Below are 22,457 nucleotides of genomic sequence, written 5' to 3'. Positions count from 1 at the left end.
CCCCCTACTGCAGCAGCCCCCTGAAGCTGAGCCTGTGACCCTGGTGCTGCTGTGTGTGGGCTGGGCAGAGCACGGGAGGGCCCCGCGCTCACGTGGAGGTAAATGACAGGCGGGTGCTGGCCCCGGACGGGCAGTTTCGCTCTTGGGAAACGTGTTTACCCCGTGAGGGATGAGCTGTTTCCTGCGGGGGACGGGGCGGGACCGCAGGGAGCCCCACAGCACCGGCTCAGGCACAGCCTGTGACCGGTGACCCCGTGCAGGGTGCAGCTCTCCCACCTCACTGCCTGCGGGGAGCCCAGCGCTTCCCAACCCCTCCCCAGACCCTTCACCCTCCTGCAGTGCCGGTGCCGGGGGGGACACAGGGTCAGAACTGCACAGAGCAAGAGGCAGAGCCCTCCGGAATCGGACGGAAGCCCCCACATGGCCGGGGGGCAGCAGGCAGAGCCCCCGGGGTCTCTCCACAGCTCAGCTAGGGGTGAAACAAACAGCTCCAAGTGCACAGAGCAGCGCTTTAGGGAACACGACACTGCGTTTATTCCGAGAGATTTGATAGTATCAGATAATGTTACAAAACCCTGATCAAGAGGAAATCCCAACCACAGCAGTCCTGCTCTGCAAGGGGCCGAGCCTACCAACAACACCAACGCAACCGAAGCACAGCAATGGGATGAAGTCTCCAACACCGCCCCCCACATCCCAGCCCCACGGGCTCTGGAGCAGCTCCTGCTGCGAGCTCAGCGCCCGGGGCTGCGGTGCCCCCCCCGCTGCCCCTGTGCGCCGGGGGCAGGACCCCATCCTGGGGGTCGGCAGCAGCCGCCACAAGCAGAAAGGGGGCGGCTGCGGCGTGGGGGGGGACCCAGCGCCCAGTGACTCGAGGCCCATTATTGTCCCCGTTGCACCGGAGACCTGCACGGCCTCAGCGCACGGCCTCACACCACTGCCTCCTCGCGGCAGCACCGGGGACACCTCCAGTGCCACCGGGAGGCCCCAGCCCCGGGTTGGGCGAGGCCGCTGCCCGTGGCTGCGCTCCGGAGGCTCACACAGGTCATGTGCTCACACAGGTCATGTGACCACAGGTCACACGGAGCCGCCACCGAGCCCCGGCGGGGCCTCTCCCCGCACCGACCGAGCGCCCACAGCCGGTACCGGAGGGACGCTGCCCGGCGTGCCCCGCTCTAGCGCGCCCCACCGCTGCTGTGCCCTGGCTTTGGGGGCCCCCTGCCGGCCGGGCGGACACCCAGCATCCCCTGGGATGGACCAGCCCGACGCGGCCATTGCTGCCGGGTCCGGTGGCACCGGTGGCACCGGTGGGGTCTGCGCTGCCATCATATCCCGGGGAAGGAAGCTCGAACGCAGGAGAGCCGAAAGCCAAGAACCCGGGAGCAGAGAGCCGGAGGAGCGGGGAGCAGAGCACGCTCCCAACGGAGCCTCCACAAAAGCCGCAGCTGTGGCCGCGCTTCCTACTTTAAACTGCCTGCGGCCCCGCCCTCACCCTGGATCTGGCCAATCAGAGACGCCCTCTCCGGATTGGCAGGAGGGGAGCCAAACAGAGCGGAGCCTTCTGCCACACCCACTTGACTGACACCAGGGCTGCCAATCAGATGCTGGCCCCGCCCCGCGGGGGTGGGCGGTGCTTCCTGACGCTCTGCGGCGGCCGGGGATGGTGTCCGCGGTGCCGGTGGAGGATGCGATGGCGGCTCCGGGAGACACCAACGGGGCTGGTGCGGGTTCGAGGCCGGGCTCGGGGCGGCCGCCGCCCGGGGACCTGCGGAGCGCGCTCATCACCAGCGTGCTGAGCCTGGAGCGCCTGGAGCTGGATCTCTTCAGGTGCGGCCGGGGCAGGGGCCGGGGCCGGGGCCGGGGCCGGGCCGCGCTCCCTCCGCCGCCGCTCTCATCACCGCCGTGTCCCCCGCAGGGGTCGGCACCATTGGGTGCCCGCCACGCAGCGCCTCTTCGGCGGGCAGATCGTGGGGCAGGCGCTGGTGGCGGCCGCGCGCTCCGTCAGCCGCGACGAGCAGGTCCATTCCCTGCACTGCTACTTCGTGCGGGCAGGTGCGGGGGCCGGGAGGGGTGTGCGGTGCGGGGCGGCTGTCAGCGGGCAGGGGGCCGGGAGGGGTGTGCGGTGCGGGGCGGCTGTCAGCGGGCAGGGAGCCGGGGTCGGGGCCGGGCCGTGACTCCCGTGGATGAGCCCCGCAGGGTGCGCTGTGCGGCGCAGCACGGACCGGGTTGTGGCACTGCCCGCGTGGCTCCAGGGCCTGGTCTCTGTAGATCGCGTCTGATCTGCGGTGCTGGTGGCCCAGTCAGGATGTCCCATTGGTGTCCTAGGGGACCCCAAGGTGCCGGTTCTGTACGAGGTGGAGCGGACCCGCACGGGGAAGAGCTTCTCTGTTCGTTCTGTGAAGGCCATCCAGCACGGAAAGCCCATCTTCACTTGCCAGGCCTCCTTCCAGCTCTCCCAGGAGAGCCCAGTGCAGCACCAGTTCACCATGCCTTCTGTGCCCCCCCCTGAAGACCTGCTGACGCAAGAGGAGCTCATCCAGAAGTTCCTGCAGTGAGTGGGGTGGAAGGGGCACCCCGGGGATGCCATTCCTGTGCTTGGGGCTTGGGGAGGTCCGGGGGCAAAAGCAGGCAGGAGAGGATTCGGATGACTGCCCAAGGAATTCCCGAATACACGTGGGAAAGGAGCAGAGAGGCAGGGCAGGGCAGGAGTGTGCCCTGGACTGAAGCCACTGCCAAGGACCTGCCCTTGGCCTGCCTGGCACTAACCTCGCTTCTCTCTGTGTCGGTGCACAGGAATCCTAACTTGGCAGAGAGATACAGAAAGCACCTCACCAAGATACAAGCTGAAGATGTGCCAATTGATATCAAACCTGTGAACCCGCCAGACACGTTCTGCTTGGAACCACAGGAGCCAAAGCAGTTCTTCTGGGTGCGAGCACGAGGCTACATAGGTGGGTCTGCCAGGAGGGTGTTCGGCTGCCCCACAAGCTCATGCTGCAGAGCACTCGAGGGTTGTGGTTCAGAGGCTTCCTGCAGCCCTAGCCTGTGGATTTCAAGGCTGTGATGCAGGTGCCGCAGCACGGAGCAGTGCCCTGTGCCATGCTCAGCCATAACAGGCTTCCCTCGGGAGCACAGCCAGGGCAGCTGCTCTGGAGGAGTGCCTCGGCTGTGCCATGCTCTCGGGAAGCAGAGCTGTTGGCCGGGGCTTCGCTGGTGCCGCAGCCAGCCGTGGGGATGGGCAGAGCCGATTGCTTTGCAGGAGAGACTGACATGAAGGTGCACTGCTGTGTGGCTGCTTACATCTCTGACTATGCCTTCCTGGGCACGGCTCTGCTACCGCACCGGCAGTACCACATCAAGCTCATGGTGTCCCTTGACCATTCCATGTGGTTCCATGCGCCCTTCCGAGCAGACCACTGGATGCTGTACGAGTGCGAGAGCCCCTGGGCTGGTGAGTGCTCGGGGTGTCCTTGGGGCCCTGCCCACCCCCGGAGCTGTGGTCTGAGGGTACCTCTCTGCAGGTGGGTGCCGGGGCCTGGTGCAGGGCCGGCTGTGGCGCAGGGACGGGGTCCTGGCTGTCACCTGCGCACAGGAGGGAGTCATCAGGGTGCAGGAAATGCCAAACCAGAGCAAGCTGTAGCTGATGAGCCCCACAGGGCGGGGCGTGGGCACATTGGGGTCCTCGGGACCAAAGCTGATGCGGCAGAGCAGGACCCAGGCGGCCGGAAGGAGCCTTGAAGCATGGGCTGGATCCAGCACTGTGGGAGTGCTAGTGCCTGAGGCCCTCCGCGACGGATGGGACCCACAGAGACGTCTGCTGTCACCAACTGCACAGCACAGAACCACACTCTATGATCAGCACCTTTCACCTGCAATAAAGCTTTTGATGAAGAGCTGGGCTTGGCCTCTGGAGTTTGTCCCTGTGGCACCATGCGCACCCCAGCTCTGGAGGGGAGGGTGGGAGGTGCCAGGGCTGGCTCTGCCCCTGCAGCCGGTGAAAGTGTCACTGTGGTGCATGCAGCTTCTGCTTCCCCTTCTCACTTCTGCCCCTGCTGTGCCCTGCACCTCAGTTGATGCTTCTGCTCACCCTCGTCTCCTGCCCTGGAGGGAAAGGGGATGCAGCAGCTCCCACCTCAGCGTGGGCAGCATGAGGTGTCCTGCTGGTGTGCCCAGGGGGAGGTGGAGCTGAACAGACTTTGCAGGCACTTTGCTCTGCTTCCTACTGAGACTTTATTAAATAAAGTCCTTATGCAAGTTCTATGGGAAGCTTCTGGCAAGAGCCCTGGACTTTGCAGATGCCTCCTGCTCCCTTCTGCAGTGCCAGTATGACCCAGCTGAGGTCCCATCCGCCCCCGAAGCCCCTCAAGCCAGCTCCCAGCAGTACTGGGGCATTGGTGAGTGCCCAGCCCCACAGGATGGGGTGGATGAACCACAGAGAAAGTGCATTTTTGAGGCGGCTCCCGGGCATGGGCTGTGCTGCTGCAGGACCACAGAGCTGCCTCCCTGCGCCATCCCCCTCGTGCCAGCACCATCGCTGCTCTCCCCTGTCCCCATTCACCGCAGCACCAGTGGGATGCTCACTCCAGAGGCTCCTTGATGAGGCACTCCTTGAGGGTGGGCTGCTGCTGCAGGGGGGGCCCAGCCTCCCGCAGGTCCTGCAGCAGAGCCTCCGAGCGCCGCTTGTCCTTGCCCACCTTCCAGGCGAGGTGGACGTGTGCCTGCAGGAAGGGCCCCAGCAGCGGGTGACTGCCCTGAGCCTCCAGCAGCTGCAGAGCCTGCTCGCAGCACCCATGGGCCTCGCTGAGCTCATCCAGCTCCTGGTGGCAGACGGCGAGCCCGGCCAGCGTCAGCAGGAAGCGGCTGGAGCCGCAGGCCCCCAGCCGGTCCTGCAGCCGGTAGGCATTGGCCCAGGTAGCCAGGGCCTCGCGGTACATGCCGGTGCAGGTCAGGCGCTGTGCAGCCTGCAGGTCCTGCAGGAAGAAGAACTCGAGGAACTCTGGGGAGCGGCGGATCTCGGCGATGGAGTGCAGGTGGGACAGGAACTGCTCGAAGGCTCGGCTCCGCTTGGCGATGGTCTCAGCAGTGAAGTTTTGGCGCAGCCTCTTCCTGGGGAAGGCGATTCCGGCCATGTCACAGCCGAAGCGGCAGCGCAGGCGGCGGTTCAGCCGCTCAAAGTCCGAGTAACGCCGGGCAATGGCAGCGGGGGCCTTGTCAAACCGGCCGGAGCGGATCAGGTAGATGGTGTAGAGCTGCGGGGGGAGCCGGGCGTCAGGCAGAGCCACGGGCAGAGCCAGAGCACGGCTGTGGTGGGGTCTGCCCGGGCAGGAGGGAGCAGCTGCTGCGCCCATCGGCAATAGTTACCTGAGGCTCATCTGAGCCGCCGGCACCGTCCGAGCAGCACAGGGAAAGACAGAGAGAGATAAGCACCAGCCCGGGGGGGGGGGACAGGACCCGCTCCCACCCCTCATGACCCGCACACAGCCCCGCCGGGCTCACTCACCACGTACTTGGAGGAGCGCTCGCTGACCACGCTGGCGCTGGTGACCTCGAAGAGCAGACGCTGCGGTACCAGACTGCCCCGGGACCTGCGCCACAGCTCCTGCAGCTGCCGGCTCAGGAGGCTGCTGCCGCCGCCGCGCTCGGCCTCAGGGCCCCACTCTGCACCGGAGACGGGTGTCAGCCGCGGCACTCACCGTGGCCCGGGCCCCCCCCCGGTGCTGCCGCCCCGGCCCCGCAGCACCTACCTCCGTCCTCGGCTGCCGCCGGCTGCGGTGCCTGCCCCGGCTCCTCTCCCGCACCCTCCTCCTCCTCCTCGTCCTCCTCCTCCTCGTGGCTGGTGAAGCTCAGGGTGCCGCTGAGCCGCGTCGATAGCCCCTCCGTGTCATCCTCCAGCTCCGAGCTCTCGGGGCAGTCCTCGGCCTCAGCGCCGCCGCACGGCCGCTCCTCCCGGCCACCGTCACCGGACAACGCGTGCCGCAGGCGGTGCAGGATGCGGGCGGCCATCCCCCGGTGCAGGCTGCGGGGGGGTCACACGGGTCACCCCAACGCGGCCGGACGGGGGCTCCCGCCGCACCGGGCCGCTCCCCGCGGGCCCCGAGCAGGCCTGGGCTGGGACCCCCCGGCCCTGGGACCCCTCGGCCCCGGGACCCCCTGGGGAAGCCCCGGGCCGGCTCCCGTCCCCTCCCCGCTCCCGTCGGCGGAGCCGCGGCCGGTCCGTCCGGTCCGTACCGGGAGGTACCGAGCGATGGCTGCGGCGCGTCCCGGGATCCTCCCTGCGCGGCTCCGCCTCCGCCTGGAACCCGGATCGCGGCAGCGGGGCCGGCTCAGCCCGACCCCCGCCGCTCACCACTGCCGAGGCCCCCGGCGCTGCGGGGTCCTGGCGCCCATCACCGCCGTGTCCGGTGCCGCATCACCCCGTACCTGCTCAGCGGTGCCGCACCCCCGGGTAGGGGCCGGGAGCTCCCCGGGCTCTCGCCCTGTCCGGCCTCGCTACGTGCCCCGTGCGGCTCCGCTGCCTTATTTAGCGCCGTGCCCGCTCCCTCCTCGCCGTTTCCTTGGGAATGTCTATTAATACCGAGGCCCCGGCACAGCTGCTGCCATCGCTCTGCCCCTGCTCACCCGCTGCACTCCGCTCCAGCCGCCCGCATCCTGCCCGGGCTCCATCGGGGGTCCCGGAGCTCCCCACGGCACCGGCGGGTCCGGGGGCTTCAGCACCCAGTGCCCAGCGGTCCCAAACCCTCCCAACTCTGCAAAGGCCTTTGCAGAGGCTGCGTTGGTGCCATCCCCAGCACCTGTTCTGGGAATGGGTGTTCCCAGCAAAACCGGGACTCAGGGAACCTCCTGGATGTTCCCTCACTGGGACCTGCAGAACAAGGTGCTGTTTGCCTGACCCTTCTGCAGCACCCAGCTCTTATGCATTCCCTTCTTATGCATCCCCTTCAGAGCATCACAGGGCACTGGCCACTTGGCCAGCATGTCCCCAGGGCCACTAGCCGTGGCTGGCCCTGGCAGAGGTGGCTGGCATGGGCTGTGCTGTGTGATGGCACAGCCTTCAAAGAGGAACATGGGCAGATTTCCCACTCTCCCGGTGGCACGGAGAGACACGGCCTTTTCCGGGCTCAGGTGCCAATTGTCTGGGGACCCCATACCAAGGGGGGGGAGCATGTTCTGTGCCCTGCAGGGGCTTCATGCCCCAGATCCTGCTGGGGCCTTTCCTCACCTGAGGTGGGTGCTGCAACACGGTTGTGCCCTGGCCCCCCAGAGCAGAAAATGGGGCTGAAGGAGGGGCACAAGTGGTGGAGCGAGTCTGGAGCCCCAGGGGGCTTGTAGGGTGAAGGAGGTGACTGTGTCAGGGGAGCCTGGCCCCGTCCTGGGATCCTGCCCCAGCAGGGCTGTTGGCTTACAGGGGAAGGGGGTAATGGTCCTTACCCCTGTCCTGGGGCAGATGTCTGGGGCGGGGGTGTCCTGAGCCCCTTGTCTGAGTGATGCTGGTGCCTCTGGGGCTATTTTTAACCCCCTCCTCGCTGAGCTGCTCTGGGCGGGGGGGGGGGGTGCAGAGCCTCCTCCTGCCAAGGCTCCGGTGTCCCTCCCCGAAGGGCTTGAATTTCTATCCCAGCTCCAGACCCGCGCTTAATCCCTCGCTCTGGCCAATAACGCTTTGGCTAAATTAGGTAAAATGCACCTGTTGCCAATGAGTGGGGCCGGATTGCCACCCAGGAGCTGATAGGCTGCTGCGGCCGGGGGACCAGCGCCTGGGGCTGCGCCAGCCCGGCCGGACGCTACAAATTGGGGTGCCAGCGGCACCAGGAAGCTTCTGGGGGCTCTGCTGCAGGAGGTGGTGACTCCCTCGGGGAGGGAAGCAGCAAAGATGCCGTCAATGGTAAGAGCTGCCACGTGCCATGTGCTGCATGGCATGTGCTGTGTGCTGGGGTGAGACCGGGGAGCAGGGGGTGCACTGGGAACCAGGGCTGCTGAGGTGCCCCCGTGCATGGTGGTGGGGAGACAGAGCCGGGGCCGGGCACAGCTCAGCGGGTGAGGGTATGGTGGTGCCGGGGCCCCATGGCTGTACCCTGGGGGGCTGCATGGGGGCTGCATGTGCCTGGGGACATGAGTTCAGCTGTGGCCGGAGCTCGGGGCAGCACCGTGGCAGTGGTGGCTGAAAGGCGAGCGCAGGGTCATGGGACACGGCATCGGCATCGCACCGGCCCCAGCCTGCGCCTCCAGGGGAAACCTGATCGGGAGCGACAGGTGCCGGCGGCCGCAGCTCCACTGATCCCTATAAGGGGAGCTGAGGAGACCCCCAAAATAGCACCGCGTGCCCGGGATGCCAAGGATGCGCGTGGGGACCATGAGCACTGCACCATGGAGGGGCCCAAGCACCCACTGCCCCCAGAGGTGCCTGCGTGGCACCGGAGCTGCCCTGACACCATCCCCTGGCTGTGATGGGTTCTCCCGTCCTGCCCCGCTGGCGGTGGTGTGCGCGGTGCTCCCCGGGGTGCATGGGGCTCCTGGTGCAGTGTGTGTGGCTGTGCTGAGCCCACTCCTGTGCCTTGCAGACGGACCAGCAGGCAGAGGCTCGCGCCTTCCTCAGCGAGGAGATGATCGCAGGTGAGCATGGGAGAGAGGGACCGGACCCAGGGGAGGTGTGGGGCCAGGCCCTGCCCCGGTGCTGTCCTGCTTGAGCCCAGCACTGACCCTCTCCCCACAGAGTTCAAGGCTGCCTTCGACATGTTCGATGCTGATGGCGGTGGGGACATCAGCACCAGGGAGCTGGGGACAGTGATGAGGATGCTGGGCCAGAACCCCACAAAGGAGGAGCTGGATGCCATCATAGAGGAGGTGGACGAGGATGGTGAGCAGGGTGCTGGGCAGGAGGTGCTGGTGCCAGGTGGGCAACATGACCCATGCTTGGCTTTACTCAGGCAGCGGCACCATCGACTTCGAGGAGTTCCTGGTGATGATGGTGCGCCAGATGAAAGAGGATGCCAAGGGCAAGTCTGAGGAGGAATTGGCCAACTGCTTCCGTGTCTTTGACCGGTGAGTGGGGGTGATGTGATGGTTACCCCATCCTGCCTGCAGGGGCAAGCGGGGTCACGTGGAATCAGAATGGTTTGGGTTGGGAAGGATCTTAAGATCACCCAGCTCCAACCCCTGCCACAGGCAGGGACCCCTCCCACTGGAGCAGCTGCTCCAAGCCCCTGTGTCCAACCTGGCCTTGAGCACTGCCAGGGATGGGGCAGCCACAGCTTCTCTGAGCAAGATGTTTATTATGTCTCTGGGCACATCCTGCCCTCTCTGCTGCAGGAATGCAGACGGGTTCATTGACATCGAGGAGCTGGGTGAGATCCTGAGGGCCACCGGGGAGCCCGTCACCGACGAGGACATTGAGGACATGATGAAGGATTCGGACAAGAACAACGATGGCCGCATTGACTTTGATGGTGAGTGCGGCTGTGGCTGAGCACTGGTGCTGTGCAGCCTGGCCGGGCCAGAGGCTGAGCACGCTGCTTCCTTGCAGAGTTCCTGAAGATGATGGAGGGGGTGCAGTAAAGGAGCAGACATTCCTGAGGCCGGCGGCTGTGCCCAGCCCAGCTCCACAGCAGCCAGGGAGCAGCAGCTCCACCGCTCCATGGCCCCGGCTGCAGCTGAGCCCTGCCCTGCGCCGGCCCCACTGCCACGGCCGAGCTCTTCCTCTGCGCGTGGCTTCAGTGTCATCCTCAATAAAGGGAGAGGCTCAAGCTGCTGGTGCAGGGCTCAGTCTGGTTCACATGGGGGGGGCTGCGGTCCCACGGCCCCTGCGCTGCTCCCCTGGCAGCAATGGGTGTGATGGGTGCCTGCATTGGTCACGCTCACACAGTGGAACCATAGGGCAGTGTGGGGCAGGGGTTCCCACGGGAGGCTGGGCCAGAGCCAGCGCTGAGCTCAGAGTTTCCATAGGGAGCAGCCGGTTCACACGGCAGCATTGGGGCCCTGGGGCTGCTCCTGCCCTTGTGGGGGGATCTGGGGAGCCTCCAGCACCAGCGCTACACCAGGAACCCTGTGCTCTGCCTAGGAGGGTGCAGAGGACCTGGGGAGGGGATGGAAAGGGGGGGACGGGTTCCCCCCACCCCATGGAGTCAAGGCAATGCTGGAGCTGCTGTGCTGGGACATCCTGTGCCCACCCGGCATGCACTGCTGCTCCCCAGGGATGTGCTCCTCCCTGGCTCCAGCTTCAGCTCCATGCAGGCTCTGCGGCCAGAAGCGCAGCAGGGAACAAGGGAGCACCCAGCCTATGAGGGAGCACCCAGCAGGACAGGGGGACAGAGCCCAGAGCCAGGGGCCACCATGGAGGGGCTGGGCCCTGCCAGAGCCTCACGGCGCATGATGGCACTGAGGAGAGCGGATGTGTGCCACATGCGGGGAGCAGCAGGACCGTGTGCTGCAGCCCAGGCCACGCTCTGCAAGGCCATGGCCGGGCACCGGCAGCTGGTGCTGCAGTTGGGGGGCAGCGCCGACGGCCCCCGGCTGCGGGAGGAGCGGCGCAGGAGGAGCGCGGAGGCCCGAGAGCTCAGCTGCGGTAAGGAGGGGGCTGCACCGGCCCCCCTGCACCCACACCGGGGCTGGAGAGGAGCCCAGGCTCACCCGGCTCAGCCGCCCTGTCCCGCAGGGCTGCGGTGTGCTCTGCTGGCAGGGCTGCGGCAGGCACCGGTGGGCACCGGGGAGCGCCGGGAGCTGGAGCGGATGTGGGTGCTGTTCCTGTCGGCGCTGGAGCTGCTCCTGCAGGACCTGCGCAGAGCCCATCACCTCTGCCAGCTCTTCCCCCTGCAGGGGCACGGAGCAGCCCTCCTGCGCACCGGGATGGGGAACCGGAGAGGGGGGGGCCCCGCGCAGCCCCTGCCTGCCCCGTGCCTGGAGGAGGAGATGGAGCAGGTGAGGGCCATGCTGGCAGAGATGGAGAGCGGAGCCAACATCCCGCTGTGGACGGTGGAGGCCACGCAGGCGGCAGGGACGGGCAGCACCACGGCAGGGTCAGGGCAGGGGGGGCCTCACGCTGGACCCTTCTGCAGGGTGCTCTGAGCAGGCACGGGGGGGAGGCAGGAGCAGCAACCCCCTTGCACCCTCCGGTGTCACAGAGGATGGGACCTTGTGTACCCTCAGCCAGGGCAAGCGATGCCCCCACCTGCTGAGGGAAAGGGACCAGCTTCAGGCCCTTCAAGGCTCAATAAAGCCTCTCTCACCCCACAAGGACCAGTGTTCCTCCATTCCTGCCCACAGCTGCAGAGGGATTGGCAGGACTCAGGGGTGCCAGGCGGCAACAGAACCCCCAGGACATTTATAAACATGCTTTTATTTATACATTAACCGTGGCTCAGACTGCAACATTAATTTAATAATAGCCTATGATACAGAAGCGGGGGCAGCGCTGGGCAGGGGCAGAGGGACGGGGGATGCAGTGGGGTGGGTCAGTTGTCCTGGCTGTGGGTCTGCTTCGCGTAAGTCTCCCGCACGTACTTCTTGTAGGCTGCGGAGAGGAGCAGTGTGGGGCTGAGGGGCAGCCGCAGTGGGGCCGGGGGCTGCATCACTGCACACCCTGGGGCACAGAGAGCAGGGCACTGGGGGGGTTTGGGGGGGATGATGTGTGTAAACCCCAGGCACTCACCGGTTTGGTTCTTCCAGAGCTCAGCAGCGTGCGTGTTCAGGGGGCTCTCGATGTTCGGCTCTGGGGACAGCAGTGGGGTCAGTGGGGGGGCACCAGGACCCCTGGGCCCTGACCCCCCCCAGCAGCATGGGACCCACCTGCCAGCAGGCTCTGGATGGACAGCAGGATGGTGCGGACGTCGTAGAGGGCCGACCACTTGTCCTTGAGGATGTCGAGGCAGATGTTGCCCTGGGTGTCCACGTTGGGGTGGTAGCAGGGGGTCAGGAACCGCACTGTGGGCGCAGTGTAGGGGTACCCACTGGGGAACTCCAGCGACAGCTTGTACCGCAGCTCCTCGTAGGCCTGCGGCAGAAGGGAGTCAGAGGGGCACAGACCGGGGGGCACCCGGGGTCCCACCGTGCCAGGTCCCGGTTGCTCACCGTGCCCGCGGCGCCGTTGATGGTCCCGATCCACTTGAAGAGGTTGTCGGACTCGGGGAAGGCGGAGATGCCTTTGTCACCGGACATCTGATGGGGGCAGCGCGTCAGGGCCGACGGACCCCCCCCACCCGGGGCTCGGTCCCGTGACACCGGCCCCGTGACACCGACCCCGTGACACCGACCCCGCCTCCCCCCGCCAGCCCCACTCACCATCAGCGCCATCAGCTCCTGCTGCAGCCTGCGGAGGAAGCACCGTGTTACCGGCCCGGTCCTGCCGGGGCCGCCCGGGCCCTGCCCCCCCCGCCCCGTTCCTCACCGCTTCCCCACCGCTCCCCGCGCCGCCGTGGCCCCAGCCTCAGCCGCTTTCCGGGGCACGGCGGCGGGATCCGCGTTCTGCGAGGCCATGGCGGCTCCGGCGGCCGCTCCGTCCGGGCTGCTCCGCACCGGGGCCCCCTCCGCTCCCCCTCCCGCGGCTGCGCACAGCTCGGGCCCGCAGCGCAGGGTGCCGGAGCCGGTATCCGGTGCACGGGTCCTCAGTGGGTCCCTGTGCCGGTATCCCGGTGCTGGTATCTCAGTCGGTGCCGGTATCTCAGTGGGTGCCGGTATCTCGGTGAGTCCCGGAGCGCAGCCCTTCGCCAGACGCTGCTCTCAGCGATCGCCGCATCCGGTCCCGCCCCACTCCCGCGCCCGTTTGAATGTACGCAACGTGCGCCCGCTCCGCCAATCAGCGCTCAGCCCAGTTCGACCTGGCCAATGGGCGCTCGCCGGGGACGCGATGCTCCGGTAACGGCGAGAGCTGCGCTGAGCCCCGCCCGCGGCCCCCGCTGCCTCTTAAAGGGCCCGATCCCTTCCCCGGAAGCGGAGGTGAGAGTGAAGCGGCTTTTATTGGGGCCCAGGGGGGGCTCAGGGCTCCGGGGGGCTCAGGGCTCCGTGGGGCTCAGGGCTCCGGGGGGCTCTCGGGGGGCGCCGTGTCCGCCCCCCGCCGCAGGGTCTCCATGTGCTTCTGCATCTTCTCGGTCATCCAGGCCGGGGGCACGAACGGCTTCAGCTCCTCCAGCCGCAGGTCCACCGAGTCCCTGGGGGGGCTACGGTGAGGTGGGGGCCCCGGCATGGACCCAGCACCCACCGTGGGCCCTGGCACCCAGCACCGAGCCGGGACCCCCAGCACCAAGCCCAGACCCCAGCCGGCATTGAGCCTGGACCCAAAGCACTCACATGGACTCCCAGCCACCCCCAACCAGCACCAAGCACCCCATGCAGCATGGGGCATGCCCCTCCAGGACAGTCTCCCCACAGTGCTGGGGTTCCCAGGGCAGCAGCCCCAGGCCCCACAGCATGGCCACATCCAGGTCATTCCTCACCGGTAATCGTCGCTGGCAGCCAAATCCCGGATGTCCTCTTCCAGGAGCAGGTAGGCCTGCAGCACAGCGGGAGGACACCTCAGGGCTGACACACATACTGAGAGCAGTGTCATGTCCCCCATCCCCAGATGGCACAACTCGCCCTCCTGGGCACCCAGTTACCAAGGGACTGTGGCTGGACCCTGGGAGCACCTCTGCTCCACATGCCCTGCCCTGGTGTCCTGCAGAGCCGCTGTCCTGGCCCTGGGGTGGGTCTCTGTGCTGCAGGAGCCCAGCCGTACTCACCATCTTGCCCCCCGTGGCCCTCATGTGCTGCTGCTCTGCCAGCCAGTGCTTATCCTGCGGGTCAGCTGCGTACTGCAATAGAGCAGCAAGGACCTGGCTGAACACAGGATCAGACCCTCCCGCTCTGATCCCCTCCTGCCGGGACACCCGCTCCAACGCTCCCCACAAGGGCTCCGGCTCCTCCAGCTGTAGGGCCTGGCTCCAGGCAGACCCACTGCTGCAGGGGCTGCACTAAACCCTCAGCTGGCCTCCAGTGCCCTGGCCAGGCTGCGGGAATGTGCTCTGGGACATGGTGGGGCAGGAACACAAGCAATCCAAAGCACAGGCTCCCCACTCCCACTGGAAACCGGATCCAGGCAAGCCCCGAAGAAGGAAGTGTTTTGCTGCAGCATCTGACCTTAAAGAGGTGGGGATGCTTGATGTAGAGTCGCCCTCTTGTTCCTCCCATCCCGAGAGCCCTGGAAGAGAAGCAGGAGGTGTCACAGTGCGCAGCGGCAGCCATGGCAGCACAGGGACACCTCTCTCCTCCCCAGGCCCTTCCTGCTGCTTTCGAGGCAGAGAAGCGAAGTGACGGGAGGGTCCTACGGGCTCCTGCCTTGAAGACACCACCCTCCATTGACAGGGCCGCTCCTTACTTGTTTGCTCGAGATCCCAGCACAAAGGTTGTGGTTTCAGTCAGTCGGGATGGATCCCACTACAGAGCAATTGGAAAAGGGGCAACATTAGAAGTGAGGCTGATGCTGGCCCATGTTCCACGAGCTCAGGTCTCTGATGGGGTGCCTCAAACAGGCCCCGGCCTGGGAGCTGGACACAGACCTCCAGACTCCTGCAGAGGGGGGAAGTTACAATCCCCCTGGGCTGATTTAAGGTGGGAAAACCCTGTGGGATCCTGGTGGCTGCTCCTGCTCTCCCCAGCCCCACACCAGAGTTAAAGGCTACCCCGGGGGAGGCAAGCAAAGGCCTCCAGGCACTTCGCTCCTCTTCTTGCTTCTCTCTGTGCCACAGGGGCCCGTTGGGCAGAGCACAGCTCTGTGCTGGCCTCTGCTCCTGCAGCAGCAGGGCTCTGCTGGAGGGAGCAAAGGGGAGGAGAGGGTGAGCCCAGCAGCGTTGGCCACCCAGTACCTTTGGTCCATCCCTTCTCACAGGCTCAGAGACTTTGAGCTTCCACCTGAGGGGAAGGAAGATGCAGTGAGAATGAGTCCCTGTGGGGCCAGCACAGCACCCACCAGCTCAGGATGTGTTCTGGTACTCACGCAGCCATGCCGGAGACCCCGCGGTCGTTCAAGAGGCTCTGTCCTGGAGGCCTCCCCTTTCTCTGTGTGAACAAATCCTCCAGTGATTCAGTTGTGTGAGCTGAGAACCTGCTCGGCCGCCCTCCCCCTGCCAGGGCAGCTGCTCCCGTCACCAGCAGCGGTGCTGGCAGCAGAGCAGCCTCCTCCGAGGCAGCACAGAAGCTGCCTGTGCCCTGCAGAAATGCCCCTACCTTCTTGGGAATGGGGCTCCCTCGGCGGCTCAGCTCCTCGTCCATCTGCCGGGCTCGCTGGAAGCAGAGCAGCAGTGGGATGAGCAGGGCCCTTCTCCAGCCACCGCTCCCCTTTGTGGGGAAAGGCTGATCCCACCCCACCCTGGTGACAAGCACCAAACCAGCTGCCATTTTCGGGGCCCTGCAGGTACCCCTCCCACCAGCTCTGCCCCCAGACAGGAAGAAGCAGGAGAGTAAGGAATTTCAACCCTCCTCCTCCTCCTCCCAGTTCTGACACGTCATTGAGGCCTTTGGGGACAATGACAACTTTTACCTTTGGCACTGTCTGCTCATGGGGCAGCCTGGGAACAACCTTTTTCCCATCTGAGAACAGCAGTTTGGCCTGCAGGAAGAGGAAGAAAGGTTATCCCATTCTGGGTCCAGAGGGAGACCTGCCTGACACCCCCTCTTTCATGTATCTGCCGGACAGCCCCATAACTGCTCTGCTTTCAGAGCACCACCACACAGCGTGTGTGTGCACAGCACGATCTGAGCCCGACAGAGTCTGGGCACCTGGCACTGTGGCAAGGGGGTGGCACTGGACGATCTTTAAGGTCCCTTCCAAGCCAAACCATTCTGTGGTTCTACACCATGTGATGGCTGCAGATGTTCCCGCAGCTGTTAAAGGGGACACATCCCAGGGTGCAGGCTGTGGAGCCCCTCACTGCTCTCACCTGCTCCAGGCAGCTCCGACACGTCTCTTGGATCAGCTGCTCCGGGTCCACCTCCTCCCCGACGTTATCGCGCACGTTGGTGGCTGCCTTCTGGAAGAACTGGAGAGGAGCAGGTTATGGCCTGAGCAGCCTCAGCACCGGCACACGGGCACCCACGGCCGCTGCGGGCCCGTCCCGTGCCCTTCACCTTCATGTACTTGTTGAAGACGCCGCGGATGTCCTCGTTGATGCTGGGCTGCAGGACAGCGCGCAGCAGGTCCATGGACACGGCCGGGTCCGTGAAGCTGGGGGCACAGGGGTCAGCGGCGGCCGCGGCCCGGCCCCAGCCTGGTCCGGCCGCGATCCCCGGCTCCGTCCGCCCGTACCTGGTGGTCATCTGCGAGCGCCGGCCGCGGCGCTGCACCTGCCGGTGCTTGATCATGATGTTCCATGGGCTCTGCGGGACACACGTGTCAGCCGCGGCCCCGGACCCTGCCGCTCCCCGCTCACCATTCACCGCTCACCGCTCCCCGCTCCCCGCTCACCACTCCCCGATCACCGTTCACTGCTCACTGCTCACGGATCACGGATCACCGTTCACGGTTCACCAGTCACCGGTCACTGCTCACCCCTCACCTGCTGTTCCTCCGCGCCCGGCCCCGGCTGCTGCTGCTCCGCATCCCGAGCGGCGCCCATGGCAGCTCCGGGCCCGCACCGCGCTACCGGAACCGCGGCGCCCCGTGCGCGTCACCGCCCCGCGCTCCGGAAGTGATGCGGTGCCATGGACACGGCGGCGGGCGGGGCGGAGCGGGGACACGTGTCTCCGTGCACCGGCTGCGGCATGGCCGGGGCGGAGCTGTCCCCGTGCGGACCCGCACACACATGACCCTCGGCCCGCACATGACCCGAACCCAGGCTCGTCCCTGCTGCGGCTGTAGCAGCTCCGTGTCCGTGTCCTCAGAGCCCTCACCTCCCCGGTGTCCGGTGTGTGCACAACGGTCACAATGGCTCTGTCGTTTCCAGACCTGTGTTTTTCCATGGGGTCAGCTGGAGAGCAATGTAAGGTTATAAAGCATTTGCTGACGTGCGGGTAATGGTTTTCCTTGTTCCCTCCGAGGTGATCGCAAGATAACCCATAGAAATGGAATTTCCCAAAGCCTGAGGCATTGAGGTCACTCGATGCCCGCACCCAGAGCCACTGGCACAGAGGATGGTGCCGAGCAGAGGGGTCCTGGTGTGCCCTATGTGCAAGGGGAAATCCCTGCACTGTGCTGCACTGAGGGCAAGCAGCTTCTCCGTCCCCACTGTCTGCCAGACACTGCAGCCCAGTGTCTGTGGCACAGGCACGGTGCTGGTGCTGCCAGAGGATGGCTTGTGGGTGTTCCTCAGCCTGCGTTACTGCAGTCTGTGGCTGCATCCCCTCAGCGTGACCTATGGGTCCTCCCATTGCTGCTGTCAGCAGTGACCGTGCTCAGCACCCACTGGAGACCAGAGCTGGGAGCAGGATCAGAGGCTGGGATACACACGGAGGAGGCTCCTGCCCTCCTTGTCCCCTTCCTGCTGCCCTGGCTGTGTCAGCACGGGAGGGGACCAGGCTGATACACAAACCTGACCTGCGGATGTGGATCTGTCATCAGCTCCATCACCACCAGCCCTGGCTCATCACATGCTTGTTTTGGTTCTTCCAAACTGTTTGCAACAAAGATGGGACATTGTCCAGAGGGGAGGGAAGATAACTACGGCTGTGGAGAGTCATGGGAGGTGAGAGAAGTGGTTCTGTTCAACCTGCAAAGCTCAACAGAGAGGGCTCAGCTCAGTGTATGTGCTGCTGGGAGGACGCTGTCGGTTGCTCTCTGTGCCCACTGTCAGCAGACAAACCCTCTTGTTGGCTTGAATCAAGTGAGATGTGGATCAGGTCTCTGGAAAAGCTTTCACAGAGACTTAAATACTGCACCAAGTTCTCACTAAGGGAGCCCCTGTTCTGGCATGGGTGGGGATGTCTTTTGAAGGGTAGATCAGAACAATGTCAGGGATCACCACAACGTAACTGATGAGAGGACTTGTTTGGATCTCCCATTGTTTGTTGGTACATTTCCCATGGATCTGTGTGGTGGGTGTGCAGAACACGCCAGCCTGCGGGTGTCTGCCATGCACCAACAGCCGCTTCACAGCTGAGGCTTCCTGAATGCTTTCCTGATTCACAGACACTTCAGACAGGTCCCGTCTGTCCCTCAGTGCAGGCAGGTTCTGGTGGCAGCAGAAACCTGTTGAGCCCAATCCCACATCCTGTTGCAGACTGGTGCAAAAGCTTCATTATCTCACTGGCTCCTCATGGCATCGTTGGCTCTGCCCTTGCAGGTCACCACATGGCTGCAGTGTGAGGCAGCACAGGGCATTAGGAACGAGGAATGGGACCACATCCTGTAAACTTTACCCTTTAACATCACTGGTTAGCATCAAACGCTGTAAGTGCACCAGCCCTCACAGGAAGGGCACAGGAGAGGAGCCTGCATTTCAGGGGCTGAGGTGGCTGGGGAGGGAAGAGGGAAGGAAACCCAATGGTCTGAAAGCTGAGGGTCCCTTTCCCATCAATCCGTGTCAGCCTCAGGATGTTCCATGTCTGTGGAGTTGGGTGGGCAGCGCAGGAGCCTGAGCAAACCCCTGCTGCCCATGGAAGTGGGACTTACATGGATGCTGTGAGCATCAGTTCAGTGATGACCTGCCCCAGCCCAGCACCCCAGTGCAGGCTCCAGGTGTGTCCTGCTCCAGCAGCACATGATAAGCAATGGGCTGGGAGGTCAGGCCCAGAGCCACAGGGTGGAACACCGGATCTCCAGCAAACACGGGCGGTTCATGTGGAAATGGCACCGAATTGAGTCATGGCCACGAGAGGATTAAACCTGTTCTTAAAATGTGTTTCTTGCACTGAGCCCTCTTCCCACACAGGTTTGGCAGCACACAGCAGTGCACCTGCCTGCTCCCAGGTCTCACCCTTTGCATTGCTGTGCATCACTGTGGTATGACTGATGGAAAGCTCTGAGCAGGACCTTCACCCTCCCGTGCTGGCAGCAAGCAGTGAACACTGCTTAGAACTGTAAAAATAACATGGAGCTCAAACCAGTTGATTTCAGTCCCCCCACAGCTACAGGTTTAAACTTTGCCTTTTGATCCAGCAAGTCTGACCCATTCTTGCCCAGTGCTGGTGTCTCCTGGCCATGCTAGTCCTAAAGCTCCTACAATGCTGATTGCACTTTGGGTTGTGTATAATTCAGGAAGAAATAACTAAATAGGGAAGGAAAAATATTACAAAATCAGATCCCAACACTCCAGTGTGACTTGAGAATAACTCAGTGTAAACAGGTTGTCACTCATTGAAGGTACTGCTCACTCTGTTGTCTCAAACACATTGAGTAAGTCTTTACCCTGAAATCAGGTGCAGAGAAAAGGGAAGGTGGCAGTGTGTTTGTCTTTTAATGTGGGTCTCTGATGAAGGTCAGCAGCTTGGACCTGGGGTCTGAGGGCAGATTCCTGTGCTCTCTTCACCTTGCCTGAGCTCTTCACTTGAAATCCTGACTTTCCCCTCCCCAGAGCTCCATCTCTTGCAGCAGACCCTGCTGGCCCCGTGCTGCGGTGTGAGGCCGGCTGGGGTTAGGGTGGAGGACGGCGCTGGAGTGGCTCTCCCGAAAACCCAATTACAGCAAACTGGGAGGTTCCCGCAGGTCACCTGGGAGCTGCTTCCTCCCGTTCGCAGCCCTCGGGAGGAACTTTAAATCGCCGCCGGCTCCGCACGGGCACCAGTGACTGCGGCAGCATGAGAGCGATGGGAGTCCTGGTGCTGGCGCTCCTGGCGCTGGGCGCAGGGCTGCAGGCAGCACCCACCGCAGGCAAGTACGGCCGGGCTGGGAGCCCCCGGCCTGCCGGGGCTGAGGGGGTTTGTGTGTTGGGTTGGAGGGGGAGTCATTGCTCCAACCGCCTGCAATGAGCAGGGACATCCTCCACTAGAGCAGTGTTGGGGGTGATGGGTTTAAATGTCTGCTTTAATCCCTGTGTTTCCGAAAGCTTCCTGTGAGAAGCTGGAGCCCTGCTCAGGTTTAGCTTTAATCGTGTAAACTGTGAGTTCAACACAGGATGCAGAGGGTTGTGGAACCGGCACACAGGTGCAGGGATGCTTGAGGGGGGGTTTGGTTGAACCAGTGCCGGGAGCAGGGACTGGTGCTGATGCAGCCCAGGCAGAGCCCCAGGTGCTGCAGCAGGAATGGGATGGTCTGGACCCTGATGGTCCTGCTGGTGGCTGCCCCAGTGCTTGGCTTGGGTCTGTTCAGGGCATTTCCCATCATGAGCCCTCTGGAGGCACCAGCCCAGGGGAGGTGCTGTTCTGGAGAGGAGAGATTACCAAGGAAAAAGTTTTCCTTCTAATATTATTATTTTTCCTGGGAAAACCGTCCATGTTTCAACAGTGAGAACAGCATTTGTGTTGAATGAGCCATGAAGGGGTTTTGAGAGCATTTTGCAGAACCTCTTCTTTCCAAATGCTCCCACCCATGTTGCCAGCCGAGCTCAAACTGAGGCAGCACCAGCTCCTGTGCAGTAGGAGCCCGGTTTGCTGCTGCTCTGTAACAGGATGCTGGGGCCATCGTGCACTGATCTGAATGTGTCAGAAGAAATGTCATCACTTCCCAGTGCTCCTCTGGAAACCCGAGTTACTTTTGGTCTCAGCTACAGGCTGGTTCTAAGCCCTGTGGCATAACCCACCTTCTGCCAGCGACCAGTGGTACTGCTGCCTCCGCTGTCAACGCGTTGGTCCCATTCCCTGTCCCAGAGATGGCACTGCTGTAGGGAGCCATGGGCTGGGTGCTGCCGAGCGGGTTCATGTGCTGCTGCTCAATGAGAGCTCACAGACCAGAGTGCTCCCAGTTCCTGCATCCCTGCCCTGGTTAAACAGCACCTACTGTATTTGGGGTGGTTTTGCTCAGCAGCTGCTGCAGTCACACACTCACTTTCTTGCTTCTCCTCTCCCCATTCTGCCCAGTTCCTCAAGTCCTGCACCCACCCCTGCGCGGTGCCAGTCTGTGGGTGGGATTTGGGGTGCACGGGGGTGAACCAGGGGTTGGAGCTTTGGGTGTAATGTCCGGAAGCCGCAGGTGCGAGGGCAGCACATGGTGATGCTGCTGCTCTCTGCTCCCTTCCAGGGCGCCCTGGAGCAGCCCCAGACCCACAGCTGCAGCCGGAATGTCCTGGACTTGCTCTGGTCGGGAAGAGCCTCTTGCCTGTGGAACAGCCCAGCGCGGTGCCCGCTCCGGTGCCCGGGAATGCCGCCTGCGATGGGACATGGGAGTGTGCAGAGTGGGTGTGTAAGGACCAGCTCCTGCCCGTGGCTGCTGCAACACCTGCACCGGGGAAGAAGCCGGAGCCCGGGCGAGGGCCTGCAGCAGGGAACAAGCCTGCATTGAGTGGGAACAAGCCCGTGTTGGGTGGGAACAAGCCCACACTGGATGGGAACAAGCCTGCACTGGATGGGAACAAGCCCACACTGGCAGGGAACAAGCCCGCGTTGGGTGGGAACAAGCCTGCACTGGATGGGAACAAGCCCGTGTTGGGTGGGAACAAGCCTGCACTGGCTGGGAAGCCGGACACAGGGAAGAAACCGAGTTCAGGGAAGAAGCCAACATGTGGGGGGAAGACTGAGACTGAGGAAAAGCCAACGGCTGTAGCAAAGCCAGGGGCTGGAGAGAAGCCGGACACTGGGGATAAACCTGTGCTGGGGGAGAAGCCGGAGACTGGTGGGAAGCCAGAGGCTGGGGAGAAGCCAGAAGCTGGGGAGAAGCCGGAGGCTGGGGAGAAGCCAGAGAGCGAGGGGAAGCCTGAGGCAGGAGAGAAACCTGAGTCTGACCAGAGTGACAGTGGGGACGATGATGACGATGATGATGATGATGATGATGGTGATGATGATGACGATAAGGGTAAAAATGAGCATGGTGATGGTGATGATAATGGTGATGATGATGATGGCAACGACGATGGTGACAGCAATAGTGATGACGATGGAGATGATGATGGCAATGACGATGGAGATGATGGCAATGATGATGGCAACAGCAATGGTGATGACAATGATGGCAACAGTGATGACGATGACAATGACGATGACAACAGTGATGACAATGGTGATAATGATGATGGTGGTGATGATGAAGACTATGGAGATGATGATGGCGATGAAGATGATGACAGTGATAATGATGGTGGTGGTTATGACGATGGCACTTGGTGATCGATGCCACCAGGTGTGTGAGGAAGCAAGCAGAGCCTGTGGTGGCTCAGGGGTGGCTACCCTGGGGCTCCTCCTCTGCCTCACTCTGCCAGGGCCGGCCCCGAGCACCAGCTGTGTTTGGTCAGGTCCTTCTCTTTCCTAATAAACCCCACACTGAGCCACCTGCTTGGCATGATGAACTATCCCTGGTCAGTGCCTGGCATGGCCAGCCCCTCAAGGCTGCCCCAGCCTGTCCCATGCACGAGGAGCTCCTGCACCTGGTGTGAGCCTGGCAGGGCCCTTTGCACAGCACCATGACTTGGTCCCTG

General features: G+C 63.8%; 7 protein-coding genes across 16 annotated transcripts; 4 read left to right on the top strand and 3 right to left on the bottom strand.

Annotated features, from left to right (window-relative positions):
• The first annotated feature begins 7 nt into the window (after positions 1 to 7).
• ACOT8 (acyl-CoA thioesterase 8) lies at positions 8 to 3,898 on the top strand. 3 transcript variants are annotated; one of them, XM_034067186.1, is made up of 6 exons: positions 1,331 to 1,827; positions 1,916 to 2,052; positions 2,326 to 2,551; positions 2,794 to 2,951; positions 3,260 to 3,451; positions 3,522 to 3,898. In XM_034067186.1, exons 1-6 carry the CDS (start codon positions 1,661 to 1,663, stop codon positions 3,638 to 3,640), a joined length of 999 nt encoding a protein of 332 aa, XP_033923077.1. In that variant the 5' UTR covers positions 1,331 to 1,660; the 3' UTR covers positions 3,641 to 3,898. The 3 variants fall into 3 exon arrangements, 2 of the variants coding, with proteins under 2 accessions (XP_033923076.1, XP_033923077.1); XM_034067185.1 differs by having other exon boundaries at positions 1,327 to 1,827; positions 3,260 to 3,898; XR_004550108.1 differs by lacking the exons at positions 1,916 to 2,052; positions 2,794 to 2,951; positions 3,260 to 3,451; positions 3,522 to 3,898 and having other exon boundaries at positions 8 to 1,827; positions 2,326 to 2,412.
• A 313-nt stretch (positions 3,899 to 4,211) lies between these two features.
• Positions 4,212 to 6,803, bottom strand: SNX21 (sorting nexin family member 21). 3 transcript variants are annotated; one of them, XM_034067259.1, is made up of 5 exons: positions 6,619 to 6,803; positions 5,745 to 6,016; positions 5,501 to 5,658; positions 5,362 to 5,372; positions 4,594 to 5,249 (listed from the first exon to the last, which is right to left on the bottom strand). In XM_034067259.1, the coding sequence occupies exons 1-5, from the start codon at positions 6,645 to 6,647 to the stop codon at positions 5,231 to 5,233; spliced, it is 489 nt and encodes a 162-aa protein (XP_033923150.1). In that variant the 5' UTR covers positions 6,648 to 6,803; the 3' UTR covers positions 4,594 to 5,230. The 3 variants fall into 3 exon arrangements, with proteins under 3 accessions (XP_033923149.1, XP_033923150.1, XP_033923151.1); XM_034067258.1 differs by lacking the exon at positions 5,362 to 5,372 and having other exon boundaries at positions 4,212 to 5,249; positions 6,619 to 6,792; XM_034067260.1 differs by lacking the exon at positions 5,362 to 5,372 and having other exon boundaries at positions 5,508 to 5,658.
• A 764-nt stretch (positions 6,804 to 7,567) lies between these two features.
• TNNC2 (troponin C2, fast skeletal type) lies at positions 7,568 to 9,737 on the top strand. Its single transcript, XM_031044563.2, has 6 exons — positions 7,568 to 7,879; positions 8,556 to 8,607; positions 8,708 to 8,851; positions 8,922 to 9,036; positions 9,304 to 9,440; positions 9,518 to 9,737. Exons 1-6 carry the CDS (start codon positions 7,868 to 7,870, stop codon positions 9,547 to 9,549), a joined length of 492 nt encoding a protein of 163 aa, XP_030900423.1. The 5' UTR covers positions 7,568 to 7,867; the 3' UTR covers positions 9,550 to 9,737.
• A 449-nt stretch (positions 9,738 to 10,186) lies between these two features.
• LOC117436762 (regulator of G-protein signaling 9-binding protein-like) lies at positions 10,187 to 11,316 on the top strand. Its single transcript, XM_034067097.1, has 2 exons — positions 10,187 to 10,555; positions 10,646 to 11,316. The coding sequence occupies exons 1-2, from the start codon at positions 10,219 to 10,221 to the stop codon at positions 11,053 to 11,055; spliced, it is 747 nt and encodes a 248-aa protein (XP_033922988.1). The 5' UTR covers positions 10,187 to 10,218; the 3' UTR covers positions 11,056 to 11,316.
• On the bottom strand, positions 11,310 to 12,804 carry UBE2C (ubiquitin conjugating enzyme E2 C). Its single transcript, XM_005139525.3, has 6 exons — positions 12,374 to 12,804; positions 12,268 to 12,295; positions 12,058 to 12,144; positions 11,776 to 11,980; positions 11,639 to 11,698; positions 11,310 to 11,500 (listed from the first exon to the last, which is right to left on the bottom strand). The coding sequence occupies exons 1-6, from the start codon at positions 12,460 to 12,462 to the stop codon at positions 11,442 to 11,444; spliced, it is 528 nt and encodes a 175-aa protein (XP_005139582.1). The 5' UTR covers positions 12,463 to 12,804; the 3' UTR covers positions 11,310 to 11,441.
• Positions 12,805 to 12,936: 132 nt separating this feature from the next.
• Positions 12,937 to 16,672, bottom strand: DNTTIP1 (deoxynucleotidyltransferase terminal interacting protein 1). 4 transcript variants are annotated; one of them, XM_034067095.1, is made up of 13 exons: positions 16,515 to 16,672; positions 16,265 to 16,335; positions 16,087 to 16,183; positions 15,900 to 15,998; positions 15,500 to 15,568; positions 15,187 to 15,243; positions 14,957 to 15,018; positions 14,826 to 14,871; positions 14,339 to 14,397; positions 14,101 to 14,161; positions 13,704 to 13,775; positions 13,419 to 13,474; positions 12,944 to 13,133 (listed from the first exon to the last, which is right to left on the bottom strand). In XM_034067095.1, exons 1-13 carry the CDS (start codon positions 16,572 to 16,574, stop codon positions 12,995 to 12,997), a joined length of 948 nt encoding a protein of 315 aa, XP_033922986.1. In that variant the 5' UTR covers positions 16,575 to 16,672; the 3' UTR covers positions 12,944 to 12,994. The 4 variants fall into 4 exon arrangements, with proteins under 4 accessions (XP_033922987.1, XP_033922986.1, XP_033922984.1 ...); XM_034067096.1 differs by lacking the exon at positions 13,704 to 13,775 and having other exon boundaries at positions 12,937 to 13,133; XM_034067093.1 differs by having other exon boundaries at positions 16,087 to 16,335.
• Positions 16,673 to 19,484: 2,812 nt separating this feature from the next.
• Positions 19,485 to 22,331, top strand: LOC115947399 (S-antigen protein-like). 3 transcript variants are annotated; one of them, XM_034067282.1, is made up of 3 exons: positions 19,485 to 19,762; positions 21,068 to 21,672; positions 21,709 to 22,331. In XM_034067282.1, exons 1-3 carry the CDS (start codon positions 19,690 to 19,692, stop codon positions 22,147 to 22,149), a joined length of 1,119 nt encoding a protein of 372 aa, XP_033923173.1. In that variant the 5' UTR covers positions 19,485 to 19,689; the 3' UTR covers positions 22,150 to 22,331. The 3 variants fall into 3 exon arrangements, with proteins under 3 accessions (XP_033923173.1, XP_030909949.2, XP_033923174.1); XM_034067283.1 differs by having other exon boundaries at positions 19,491 to 19,762; positions 21,068 to 21,373; positions 21,416 to 22,331; XM_031054089.2 differs by having other exon boundaries at positions 19,489 to 19,762; positions 21,068 to 22,331.
• The last annotated feature ends 126 nt before the right edge of the window (positions 22,332 to 22,457 follow it).

The sequence above is a fragment of the Melopsittacus undulatus genome, chromosome 10 (genome assembly GCF_012275295.1).
Source record: "Melopsittacus undulatus isolate bMelUnd1 chromosome 10, bMelUnd1.mat.Z, whole genome shotgun sequence".
In the NCBI taxonomy this organism is placed as follows: Eukaryota; Metazoa; Chordata; class Aves; order Psittaciformes; family Psittaculidae; genus Melopsittacus; species Melopsittacus undulatus.
The sequence above is the reverse complement of the archived record's forward strand: the minus strand, read 5'-3'. Positions and strand labels throughout refer to the sequence as shown.

Excerpts from the sequence above, each read along its gene's own strand:
- ACOT8 (XM_034067185.1), top strand. The coding sequence starts at position 1,661 with ATGGTGTCCGCGGTGCCGGTGGAGGATGCGATGGCGGCTCCGGGAGAC. Across the intron at positions 2,053-2,325 it reads CTGCTACTTCGTGCGGGCAG|GGGACCCCAAGGTGCCGGTT; the intron begins GTGCGGGGGCCG and ends TTGGTGTCCTAG. Across the intron at positions 2,552-2,793 it reads CTCATCCAGAAGTTCCTGCA|GAATCCTAACTTGGCAGAGA; the intron begins GTGAGTGGGGTG and ends GTCGGTGCACAG.
- SNX21 (XM_034067258.1), bottom strand. The coding sequence starts at position 6,647 with ATGCGGGCGGCTGGAGCGGAGTGCAGCGG. Across the intron at positions 6,017-6,618 it reads GCTGGAGCGGAGTGCAGCGG|CCTGCACCGGGGGATGGCCG; the intron begins GTGAGCAGGGGC and ends ACCCCCCCGCAG. Across the intron at positions 5,659-5,744 it reads GGCGGCAGCCGAGGACGGAG|AGTGGGGCCCTGAGGCCGAG; the intron begins GTAGGTGCTGCG and ends TCTCCGGTGCAG.
- TNNC2 (XM_031044563.2), top strand. Across the intron at positions 8,608-8,707 it reads CAGCGAGGAGATGATCGCAG|AGTTCAAGGCTGCCTTCGAC; the intron begins GTGAGCATGGGA and ends CTCTCCCCACAG. Across the intron at positions 9,441-9,517 it reads TGGCCGCATTGACTTTGATG|AGTTCCTGAAGATGATGGAG; the intron begins GTGAGTGCGGCT and ends GCTTCCTTGCAG.
- LOC117436762 (XM_034067097.1), top strand. The coding sequence starts at position 10,219 with ATGCAGGCTCTGCGGCCAGAAGCGCAGCAGGGAACAAGGGAGCACCCA. Across the intron at positions 10,556-10,645 it reads GGCCCGAGAGCTCAGCTGCG|GGCTGCGGTGTGCTCTGCTG; the intron begins GTAAGGAGGGGG and ends CCTGTCCCGCAG.
- UBE2C (XM_005139525.3), bottom strand. The coding sequence starts at position 12,462 with ATGGCCTCGCAGAACGCGGATCCCGCCGCCGTGCCCCGGAAAGCGGCT. Across the intron at positions 12,296-12,373 it reads CGGGGAGCGGTGGGGAAGCG|GCTGCAGCAGGAGCTGATGG; the intron begins GTGAGGAACGGG and ends CTTCCTCCGCAG. Across the intron at positions 12,145-12,267 it reads AGGAGCTGATGGCGCTGATG|ATGTCCGGTGACAAAGGCAT; the intron begins GTGAGTGGGGCT and ends TGCCCCCATCAG.
- DNTTIP1 (XM_034067093.1), bottom strand. The coding sequence starts at position 16,574 with ATGGGCGCCGCTCGGGATGCGGAGCAGCAGCAGCCGGGGCCGGGCGCG. Across the intron at positions 15,999-16,086 it reads TCTTCAACAAGTACATGAAG|TTCTTCCAGAAGGCAGCCAC; the intron begins GTGAAGGGCACG and ends GCTCCTCTCCAG. Across the intron at positions 13,475-13,703 it reads GGGCCACGGGGGGCAAGATG|GCCTACCTGCTCCTGGAAGA; the intron begins GTGAGTACGGCT and ends GCTGTGCTGCAG.
- LOC115947399 (XM_031054089.2), top strand. The coding sequence starts at position 19,690 with ATGAGAGCGATGGGAGTCCTGGTGCTGGCGCTCCTGGCGCTGGGCGCA. Across the intron at positions 19,763-21,067 it reads GCAGGCAGCACCCACCGCAG|GGCGCCCTGGAGCAGCCCCA; the intron begins GCAAGTACGGCC and ends GCTCCCTTCCAG.